General features: G+C 56.8%; 2 protein-coding genes across 3 annotated transcripts; one reads left to right on the forward strand and one right to left on the reverse strand.

Moving 5' to 3' along the window:
- Nucleotides 1-442: 442 nt before the first annotated feature.
- Nucleotides 443-2,416, reverse strand: TIRAP (TIR domain containing adaptor protein). Of its 2 annotated transcripts, XM_065738337.1 has the most exons (4): nucleotides 2,337-2,416; nucleotides 1,656-1,710; nucleotides 845-1,459; nucleotides 443-698 (listed from the first exon to the last, which is right to left on the reverse strand). In XM_065738337.1, exons 2-4 carry the CDS (start codon nucleotides 1,660-1,662, stop codon nucleotides 655-657), a joined length of 666 nt encoding a protein of 221 aa, XP_065594409.1. In that variant the 5' UTR covers nucleotides 1,663-1,710; nucleotides 2,337-2,416; the 3' UTR covers nucleotides 443-654. The 2 variants fall into 2 exon arrangements, with proteins under 2 accessions (XP_065594409.1, XP_065594408.1); XM_065738336.1 differs by lacking the exon at nucleotides 1,656-1,710 and having other exon boundaries at nucleotides 2,337-2,410.
- A 3,539-nt stretch (nucleotides 2,417-5,955) lies between these two features.
- On the forward strand, nucleotides 5,956-9,984 carry FAM118B (family with sequence similarity 118 member B). The gene is made up of 6 exons (XM_065738583.1): nucleotides 5,956-6,029; nucleotides 6,874-7,126; nucleotides 7,691-7,918; nucleotides 8,719-8,847; nucleotides 9,182-9,467; nucleotides 9,918-9,984. The coding sequence occupies exons 1-6, from the start codon at nucleotides 5,959-5,961 to the stop codon at nucleotides 9,962-9,964; spliced, it is 1,014 nt and encodes a 337-aa protein (XP_065594655.1). The 5' UTR covers nucleotides 5,956-5,958; the 3' UTR covers nucleotides 9,965-9,984.
- The last annotated feature ends 461 nt before the right edge of the window (nucleotides 9,985-10,445 follow it).

The following is a 10,445-nucleotide window of genomic DNA, read 5'->3' on the forward strand; positions in this document are numbered from 1 at the left end:
CGGGACCCCAGGCCCGACCCCACGGCCCCCACACCCCACGGCCGCAGCGTTACAGCCGCGAGCTTTGCAGACTCTGTACCCCACGTTGCCCGCCCCTACACACCTGCACTGCCCGGGGTGTCTGCAACCAGCGCTCGCCCAGAGCCGCCAGCACGCAGTGTGGGGTGCGAGGATCTGGGCAGGCTCCCCCCACCCAACTCGGTCCCTTCATTGATCCCCACCCCCCAACAAAACAAAACAACCACAAAGCCAGGGATTGAAAAATAAAACTACTGCATTTGTCCTCATACAGTGTGCAACATAACGTCCCCACGTAGTGCAAACATGCTCCAGCTGCAGGCTCCTCACGGCGTCATCTCACACAGGAGGTCCCGAGCACCCAGAGTGCCCTCATCTTTAGAGGATGCTGGAGGCCCCTCCATGAGCCTTCCTCTGGGTGGGAACTTAGTGTTTGCATGATGTACTCAAAAGATACATTATCCCTATAGAGCCCAAGCCCTTAGGACAGCAGAGCTGGACAGGCACAAAGGCAGCCCAGCAGTGACATGAGGGGTCTTCAGGTCTGGCCCCAGTGCCAACACTTTGTCCCATTGCCCTGAAATCCCCGTGGAAATCCCTCTAGCTTTGCTCAGACACCTGTGTCCTCAATGGGCGCTACTCCATTCCACTCGTGGAGCTCCGGCACAGCTCTTCCAGGTCTGTGGAGGCAGCAGATGGGCCCTGTTAGCAGGCTGATTGATCTCCAATTAACCAATTACATTAATAACAGCAGAGTGCAGGGATCCAACCCCTTCCCAGGGCAGACGTTATGTTCCACCCCAAGTACAGAGCATAGGGTACTCACAGCGCAGCACAGTGTCCCTGATCTGCCTGAAGCTGCTCTCCTTGAGAGCCATGTAGATGTAGTAGAGGTTCCTCAGCTCCTTGGGGTAATCTTTCCTGTCAATGTCCTTCAGCACAGGGATGGTTCGCCCATTGGCCATGGGGGCCTCAGCTAGCGCCTGGTGCATCTGGTACCTGCACCAGGGGTCCTGCAGGAAGCTGGGGGTGATGAGCATCACCCAACAGTGGCTGTTCTGCACGGCCTCGCACAGCTCTGTCACCACAGCACTGCCCGCCACGCTGTCCCGCAGCTGCAGGAAGCAGCGCAGGCTCTGGGGCTGGCTCTCCAGGTAGGACACCAGCTCCTCCACAAACTCCAGGTCCCCCTCACTGTGGCAGATGCACACATCATAGCTCTTCGCCCAGCGTGCGCTGCTCGAGCTGATGTCCACTGGGGCTGGGCGGCCACCAGGCAGAGCGGTGCTGGTGCTGCTGGAGGAGCTGGAGCTCCAAGTAGAGGAGGAGGAAGAGAAGGAGGAGGAGGACGATGAGAGTGAGCGGCTGGCAGTGCTATGAGAGCTGCTCGATGCGCGGATGGAGCTCTGCTTGGGCTTCTGCAGGAGCTGCCTAAACCATCCTGTGGAAGGTGGGGGACAGAAGGGAGGCTCAGCACTAAGGCCCAGAGGCCACATCCTCATGAGCAGCCCCTGCCTCACATCCCTTGAAGCCTCTCAGCCACCCAGCCTCTGAGAGCCCCCTCGTTGCATGGCAAGCCTTGGGGCTCTTCCCCACTTCCCTGCTCTCCAGTTCCCCTCTCCCAGCAAACAGCTCACCGGCCATAACAGGCAGCGCACCACTCGGCCTCCAAGCTCCTGCATGAAACCTCTCCTGCAAGGACAAATGCAGAGGGAAGAGAAAGAATAATGGACCCAAGGACACTCAGTGCAGCTGCACGCCACAGGCACACAGCTACAGGGGACTCAGCCCCAAAGCCACCTCCTGGTGGTTCTGTGGCCACAGTGCTTACTCCACAGCCACAATTCCTGTAAACCCACACAAGCAAAGGGGACAGGCAGACAGATTCACTTCCCCTTGCACTCAGGGCAGGCTGCACATGGGATTTCACCATGACCTGGGGGATCGCGTGGGAAAGGGGACTTCGGGGGCACACAGCAGGGGCAGCCCCATGCATCACCCTGAGCTGCAGGGCAGCCCCAGCTCTTCCCTCCTCACCTGCCACAGATGTGTTTATAGTAGAAACATGTTGGCAATGCCCAATGCTGCCATGCTGTGTGCAACTTCTCCGGGCTTCAGCAAGCCTTCCTTGAGAACACTAGCACCCCTATGCCACCCTTCTCCTTAAAATTCTCCCCCCAGAGCAATGCTTCAGATTCAACTCCAAGCACATTGCTCAGCAGCATCCCTCTGAGCCCTTGGATCGCTGAGGTTGTGCATGTCCAAACCCCTTTGCACTCAAAGGCTGTAATTTGGGACACCTCTGGCAACACCCTCACCTGCAGCACTTGATGTCAGAGCAGGAGAGCCCCTCATACCCAGAGCAGGGCCAGCTGGAACCCAGAGGAGAATCATGAAAGGACAGAAGGAGCGGGAATCAGTTTCCAGGGATCAGCACAGCAATACTGCTTCCTACAGCCCACATCCCACACCCTTGGTGCTATACCCCTCCCTAAAAACATTCAGGCAGGCCCAGAGGCTGCCTTTGCCCAGTGGGGACCAGCTGCACGATGTGGTAGCAGACCCCAGCCATTCAGATGGGGGTACACAGGGACGTGCATCCAGATGAGATATGAGGCACCAGAGTGACCCACACAAGAGCTATGCTGGTGCACCAGGAGCAAGTGTGTTCCTGCTTCTTTCAACACCTCCCCTCGCCCCACACTTTTCCACACTTGCATCACCTCATCCAGATTAAGCACTGGAACCTTTCTCCCTCAAAAGGAGCAGGATGTGAAGCGAGCACCAACAAAACCTTCAGTCCCATGAGTGACCCAGTAGCATGCAGTGCCCCACCCACGGAAACCACACTCCCCAGGCGAGCTCCTGCTTAGTAATAGCAAAAAAGCACAGGCGTGACATTAAAGAGCAGCTTAGTGAGCAGAGAGCTGGGGTACCCACCTGAAATCCCTGCGTCAGAGCACAGAAGGGGCTGCATCAGTCCCAGATGGCAGCATGGCCTGAGGCAGGCAGAAGGGCCTCCTGGGTGGGAAAAGGGCAGACAGAGGACATTCACTCTGGTGAATAACAGGATTCAGAGAGAACGGCTCAGCTGAGCCACTCCTGCAGCTTCCTCCTTGCCCCATTGCAGCTCCAACAGAGCAGTCCCAATGCTTTCCACCCCATAGGGAACACTTACCGGCTCCTGTAGCACAGAAGAGCCACCCCTGTCCCTGCTGAGCCCCCTCGGGGTTGGGGTCACGCTGGCAGGCCGATCAGCCAGCAGTTTGGGCACAGACACGGAGGCAGGGGAAGCCGAGCCCAGTCCTCCCCGGGGCCTCCCCATCCCTCCCACATCCGTCGCGGCCGGGCCAACCCCACCGGCATGACGAGTACAGCACCGTGAGGTCCTTACTGCTGTGCAAACTCAAGGACCTCAGTTCTCCCCTTCTCCCATCCCTCCCTGCCTTGCTCACAGCATGGGGGACAAGGACGCTGCTGCGCTCACACACACTCAGCCTTCCCACCTGGGAAAAGGCCCAGGAACGGTGAGCGGGGACTCCACCCCCCCAGAGCCGTCCCGCAGCCCACACCCGGCTCCTTCTCATCGCCCCCACGGACACCGCGCCGGGGCAGCACCGAACCGGGAGCAGCCGCCCCCCGCGGCCCCGCGCCGCAGTGACTCACCGGCAGCCGGGATCCCCGTGACGCACAGGTGCGGCCCACGCAAACCCCTCCGCGGCCGCTTTATTTGCGTTAATCCCCTCCTCGAGGGGCGTTCCCCCACCGCCCCCACGCGGAGGGTCCTCCCCGCGCCCCGCCCCGCCCCGCCCCCTACTGCCGCTGAGTCATTGCTTCATTAACATCTCTGCGCGAAGCATCGCGAGAACAGCGCTAATTCTCGCCCATGCGCCTTCAACTTCTTCCCAAACTTTTTCTTGTGGAAATTCCCGCCCCTTCCGGGACGGAGCCAATGGAAGAGCGGCGCGGACGGGAGCGGGCCAATCGGCTTCTGCGCTCCCACCCACAGCCCGCCAGGGGGCGGGGCGGCGCCTGCGCAGAGCGCCGCAGGGAGGGCGGCTCCGCGGGGGGCGGGGAACGTCGCTATGGCGACGGCGGGAAAGGGGCGCGAGGGGCTGAGAGGGCGCGAAGGAGCGCGGCCGCGTCCGCCCCGGGTGGGTCTGGGTCGGCCGCGGGCCCCCAAAGCGATGTTGCGGTGTTTTACTGCGGGCCCCGGCTGAGCGCCCTCTGCTTTCCCGCAGGCGGCGCGGCCTGGCGGCGGACGGGAGGGGCGGAGCGGAGCGGAGCGCTCCGGGGCACTGCGGGACGCAGCGCTGATGTGGAGCGCCGCACTGCGCCTTAAGCGTTAAACCGACCCCCGCGGCAGCCGCCCCTCGGCCGAGGCTCGCGGCGTTCTGCCGCCCCTCGTTCTCCTCCGCCGTCTCTTCTCGCCTTCCGCTCTCCCGTTCCACCTTCAGCACTCAGCAGACCCGCTCCTTCGGTCAGCAGCGGCCGCTGTACCCCGGGAGCTGGGAGAGAAATTAACGCTGCTCCTGAGTGTGGAGGGAGGGACCCCACAGACCTGTCCTGGGACATGAGAGAAGTGCCACGGCTGCAAAACAAAGGTTGTGGCAGGAGGACAGATGAGCCAAGAAGCTGCAGGTGGTGTTAATGCTGTCTCCAACTCGATGTAGTCTGAATACCTGGGGAGATCAGGACACTGGGGGAGGAGGACTGGAGAGCTGCTTCTTATCTGGTGAGTGCGTGCTTTGTTTACTCCTCCGTGGGATGCTGGCAGCAGGGTCAGTCCTGCTGAGTCCCCTGTGTGGGATTTTCCACACAGCAGTGGTGTCACACTCACAGATAACACTGTTTAACTTCAGTTACCCGTCCAGAATGACCTGGGGGCTTCCAAGTCTTGCTCTGCAGAGAAGTAACCTGTAAAGAGCTTTGCTGTTAGAGCTCAGAACAAAAAGGAGAGAAATAGACATTATTTGTGGTTTGTTTCTTTTTGGTTGTCTGCGTTAAGTAGAGATGAAGACTGAAGTTCATAATGTTAGAAAACTGTCTTGGTGGGAGGTGGTGGGCAGCATGTGCCAGGGGCTGTTCTGGAAGGTGACAAGTGGGGTTCCTGCACACATCTCCAAGTGTTTCATTGCACTGCAGGCTTTCAGGGAAAGAAATGAAGCCTGGCAGGCACGCTGTGCCATAGCACTGCTCTTGGGAGAATCAGAGTGTCCTGATCTCATTATCCTACATGAGAAGGTTATCTAGATTATTGGGACAACCTCTTAAATTATTCCTGCTAACACTTAGAGCACAAATGGGGCTTTCTTCCTGTAGAGCTTTCATGTGCATTACACTGCAGTGCTGCAGTGTTGCTCCTGGAGCTGGTGAAGCATTGCAGGATATCATTTATAGAACACATGCTCATCTGTTCTCTTTCAGAGGCCAACCTTTTACACAGGCAGATAGTGGTAGGACAGGGGGAATGGCTTTAAACTGAGAGGAGAGATTTAGGTCAGATGTGAGGAGGAAATCCTTCAGTGGGCAGTGGGGTGCTGTGGTGCCCCATCCCTGGAGGTGCCCAAGGCTGTGGGTGAGCCCTGGGCTGGGGGGCAGCCAGCAGTTCCTTCCAACCCAAACCATTCTGTGATCTCACTGAGGTGCCTCATCCTCAGGCTCCCCGGTGGCTTGTGGCCAGAGAGCCACAGCAGTGCAAAGCAGCCAATCTTATCACACTCTGTTGTTAGAAGAAGTTAAGGATGTGGATGAGAGCCAAGGTACAAAGTGCAAAAACATGGAAGCGTGGTTCTTGGCTCAGAGGTGATGTCATAAAGATAACGAAACTGAGCATTATCTGCCCGTGAAAAGCTGGCTGAACAAAACCCTGAGGTCTGCTCCACATTTGTCGTATGCGTGTGCTGACTCTGCTCGTGGTGGTTTGTCTGTAGAGACTGGATGGCTTCTACAGTGAGCCTGAGCAAGGAAACGTTACTGGAAGACGGAAAGCCACCAGCCAAAAAGCCCAGGTAACTTTTCATTACACTTCAGTGCACTTCTTCCAGTAAGTGCTTTTCCCACTGTTGTTCCTCAGATCGATGTCTGGCACAAAGCCTTAGCAGTCCTTCCTGTTGCTGACCCAAGAAAGGCGTTCTGTCTCTGGCTGTGCTCTGAGTGGTGTTCTCCTGTGATGCGTGAAAGCCTTAATGCTGAGCCTGTGCTGAAGGATTGCTTTGCTCCTGCTTCCTTAACCCCAAAGCCAGAGTGCATCTTGCACAGAAAGCTTTGTTTTGCTGCTGTGTCTCCCTGCTTTGCCCTGGTAGCTGTGCTCCTGCACATCCTGGTAGGACGGGCAGTTCTTAAATTAGCTTGACTTTGGTGCAAGGCTAAATGATTGCACTCTGGGGGCTCCCTGTACTAGTAAGTAGGTTGTCTGGCAGTTGTCTGAGTGGGGATCTCCATTTTAAGGCAGTGCTGGCCATGCCTCTGTTCTCTCCAGCCAGCTTTGTCACAGTGGCCACAGTGATGAGCTTAGCTCTGAAACTGAGACGTACCTGGAGACGACTGGGGCATGAGGAGCTGCTGGTTCATGCAGGGAGCTGACACCCACTGACCCAGGCTATCACTGGAGCAGGCTTTCTGCGATTGGGCCTTTATCTGGTGACTGAAAGGAGCTGTAGGAAGGCTGGGGTTGTCCTTGCTCAGGGTTGCTCAGTAGAAACAAGTCTATTTATCAGTGTGGGGAGAGAACGGCTCGCTCGGCGTTGCTGCTCAGTTTGGTTGGACTCAGTTGTCCTTGATGTGCGTGTGCTGTGACGCAGGACATCCTGCTGTGCGTGCTGGGGCCAGCTGTGCTGCTTTCTCCTCGTGCAGGAAGCTGTTGCCAAGCCTGAAAACCAAGAAGCCTCAGGAGCTTGTTCTGGTGATTGGGACAGGGATCAGTGCTGCAGTTGCTCCCCAGGTCCCTGCACTGAAGTCGTGGAAGGGTTTGATCCAAGCCCTCCTGGATGCCGCTATCGACTTCGATCTTCTGGAGGATGAAGAAAGCAAAAGGTTTCAGAAGTGCCTCCATGAGTACAAGAACTTGGTTCACGTTGCCCATGACCTTATCCAGAAGCTCTCTCCGGTGAGTGCTCGCAGCGGGGTGGGTCAGCATCCTCATATCCACCCCAGGGGAGCAGCAGGCCCTGCATTTTCAGGGATCCAGGTCGTGCAGTCACTGTGCTGGGTTCCTGAGCTTGTGATTTGGGTGTGATTGTTCTGGACACGTCTGGAGGTGGGTGTGTGTCAGGAGCAGCCCCGTGGCTCCTGCTCCCAGGCTCTGAACTCCAGCTGCTGCCATTCCGTGCTGAGCGTCCCAGGGAGCGTTCCCACCTCGGAGCAGATGAAGGGCAGGAGGAAATCCCACTGTCCATTCGTGGAGAGTGACACTCCACCTCTGAGCTCCAGAGCTGAGCTGAGTCAATAAGTCTGGGTGGAGCAATGCCTGATGAACGTCTCTTTTCAGATATTCTCTTGTTCTTGCTCTTTGACTTGAAAATAAATCTGATAAAAGCGTGCCGTGTTTGCCTTGCAAGGACCTGTAGCTTTGCAGAGCTCTCCAAGGAATGTGTGGGTAGTTCTTGTGTGTTCAGGTGGCTTGAAGTACAGAAAGAAACCAGGCTCTGATCTCCATCTCTCTGCTTCTCAGCGCACGAGCAATGTCCGCTCAACGTTTTTCAAAGACTGTTTGTATGAGGTGTTTGATGGCCTGGAATCTAAAATGGAGGATTCTGGGAAACAGCTGCTGCAGTCCGTGCTGCACCTGATGGAGAACGGGGCACTCGTGTTAACCACCAACTTTGACAACCTGCTGGAACTGTACGCAGCACGCCAGGGGAAGCACCTGGAGTCTCTTGACCTGACAGACGAGAAGAAGGTAAAGATGTGGTGGTTCTTAATGTCAGGGCTGAGCTGCAGGGTGTGCTGTTGTGCCCACGTCAGGGGGTTGTGCTGCTGACGGTCATTTACACCGTGTTAGATGAATGCCAGACAGGCTCTGACCACGTGGGGCAGTGAGCAGGGGAACGGAGGTGCAGGCTGGTGTCTGAAGTGCTGTTCTTGCTGCCTGACGTGCAGTGCTCAGGCTGCAATGGACAGTTCTCACCAAAACAGGAAGCTCTGGGCAGGAGGCAGCCCTGGCTGTGCTGTGCTGTGCAGTGCAGTGCAGTGAGGGCTCTGCCTGTGAGGCTGTGGCTGCTGTGCCTTCCTCTCCTTCCTTCTGCCTCCACCCTCCTTCCAGAAGGGCTGAGCAGCTCTGTGCAGAGCAGTGCTTTGTGCTGGACTCACTGCTGCTCTGTACCTGTTGGTCTCAGACGCTTCCCTGCCTGCCCCAGCGCTTCAGCTGGGCAGGAGACGAGTGGCAGAGAGCACCCGCCCTCCTTTACACAGCGGGTTTCACTCGTGCAAAGAGCTGTGTCACTCTGGATGCTGTGATTTGTTTCTTTCCATTCTGACTTGTTTCTGAGCTTTCTGTTTCCTGTGTGACCTCTTAATGTCCGTGGCTGGAGGTACTTAGAGCAGTCCAAATCAATGTTCTGATTATTGCCAGCTTAAATGAGCCGTGGTCTGTAGGAGTAATCAGAGCCTGGAGGTGTACTGCTGACATGAAGGTCGGCTGCTGAGCTTCTGCAGTGGCAGCTGGGCTGGAAGCACTCGCGGACTCTGTTTTTTTGGCAGGTGCTGGAGTGGGCACAGGGGAAGAGGAAGCTCAGTGTGCTGCACATCCACGGCGTGTACACCAACCCGAGTGGCATCGTGCTGCACCCAGCTGGCTACCAGAACGTGCTGCGCAACACCGAGGTCATGGTGAGGCTGTAAACCTGAGCCTGCTGCTCGCTCCTCAAACACGTCTCCACCGACCTGAGGTGGCCTATTCTGAAACCTGTGTGTGTGTGAATATCCCATTTCTGGTAGGACTGGGTGTGAATTGGGTGCAGACTCAGCTGAGCTTAAAATGAGAACTTGGATTGACTTCGTGCAGGCTCAGTCCTGCACGCTGCTGAGGAGAGCAGGGTGCTGTGTGCAGGCAGCCATCCTGCAGGAGCACCACTGCCCAAGGCTCTCACGAAGCAGAAGCCAAATACCTTCTGAAATAACACGCTGCTCTTACTGAGAACACCTTTCCTTTTTTCTCTTAAAGAGAGAGATTCAGAAGCTGTATGAAAATAAGTCGTTCCTGTTCCTGGGCTGCGGGTGGACTGTTGATGACACCACGTTTCAGGCCCTGTTTCTGGAGGCTGAGAAGCACAAGTCGGACCTGGAGCACTTCATGCTCGTGCGGAGAGGAGACGTGGACGAGTTCAAGAAGCTCCGTGAGAACATGCTGGACAAAGGGATTAAAGTGGTTTCCTATGGAGATGAGTACACAGACCTGCCCGAGTACTTCGGCAGGCTGGCAAGCGAGATCGCCACGCGGGGCCGAGCAGGTACAGCTGCAGTGCCCCTCCTGCCACGGCTGACTGCCACTGCCTTCCTTGGAGTGCAGCACAGCACTGCTGCCTCCTTCTCTCCGTCCTGTACTTTGCCCCCCAATTTTCTGCAGTTGTAGTTGGATTTGGGGCTGATCTTCAGTCACTGCACGTCCATGTAGTTGTAAGAGCTGTACTGCTCTGGCACACCCACACCTGTTTTTCACATGCAGCTGCTATTTCTGATGAAAGCAAAGTGCACCCCAGGCTCGGTCCCAGGGACCTGCATGCTGCTCAGAGCCAATGCTTTAACAGATGAGAAGTTGCAGTAATAAATGATAGAGAAGCTCAGGGCATCGCGTGGGATCCCCGTGCTGTCCCCACGTTCCCAGTGCTGATCTCTCCTGAGGCACTGCCCCATCCCTGGAGGAGCACTGAGTGCTGAAGTGCTGCTCTGCTCTGTTCCAGGGCTGCCCAAGGAGGGACAACAGCTGAACGGCGCCGTGCTGAGATAACAGGTAAAGGTCCTCTGAGCACAGTGAGAGCTTCCTCGCGCAGCAGTGCAGAGCTGGGGCAGCAGCACTGAGCTGCACTCGTCCTGCAGCGACGCCAGAGCTGGAGCTCTCGGTGGAGGCCCCACCTGCTGTCCCCTTCCCTCCCACCTCCCCGGGCTGCAGGGGCAGCGTGGGGCCCACGTACCCTCACACTGCTGCCTGATGACAGTGTCTGATTTCATACTGAACGCTTTTGTATTCTGTTCTTTCACTTCAGAATGGATCTCGAGCAGTGTGGTTTTTTTTTACTTGAAGCTCTGTGGTTTTATAGCCCTTCCTTTGTACTGTACAGCACTTTTATGCTGCTCCTATTAAAGGTTGTTCTGTTACTCCTGCTGCTGCTGTCTGGTTTGTGGCACGGCCCCAGCCTGCCTCCCCTGCAGGGGGAAGGGCCCTGGGCTGAAGGCAAGCTAGCTGTACACAGAAAACAAATTAGGATCTT

The sequence above is a fragment of the Cyrtonyx montezumae genome, unplaced genomic scaffold, assembly GCF_038088225.1.
Source record: "Cyrtonyx montezumae isolate F1298 unplaced genomic scaffold, pur_monq_1.0 scaffold_22, whole genome shotgun sequence".
Classification (NCBI taxonomy): Eukaryota; Metazoa; Chordata; class Aves; order Galliformes; family Odontophoridae; genus Cyrtonyx; species Cyrtonyx montezumae.

Excerpts from the sequence above, each read along its gene's own strand:
- TIRAP (XM_065738336.1), bottom strand. The coding sequence starts at position 2,373 with ATGAGGGGCTCTCCTGCTCTGACATCAAGTGCTGCAG. Across the intron at positions 1,460-2,336 it reads TCTGACATCAAGTGCTGCAG|GATGGTTTAGGCAGCTCCTG; the intron begins GTGAGGGTGTTG and ends CACCTTCCACAG. Across the intron at positions 699-844 it reads CAGGGACACTGTGCTGCGCT|ACCTGGAAGAGCTGTGCCGG; the intron begins GTGAGTACCCTA and ends CTGCCTCCACAG.
- FAM118B (XM_065738583.1), top strand. The coding sequence starts at position 5,959 with ATGGCTTCTACAGTGAGCCTGAGCAAGGAAACGTTACTGGAAGACGGA. Across the intron at positions 7,127-7,690 it reads TTATCCAGAAGCTCTCTCCG|CGCACGAGCAATGTCCGCTC; the intron begins GTGAGTGCTCGC and ends TCTGCTTCTCAG. Across the intron at positions 9,468-9,917 it reads CGCCACGCGGGGCCGAGCAG|GGCTGCCCAAGGAGGGACAA; the intron begins GTACAGCTGCAG and ends GCTCTGTTCCAG.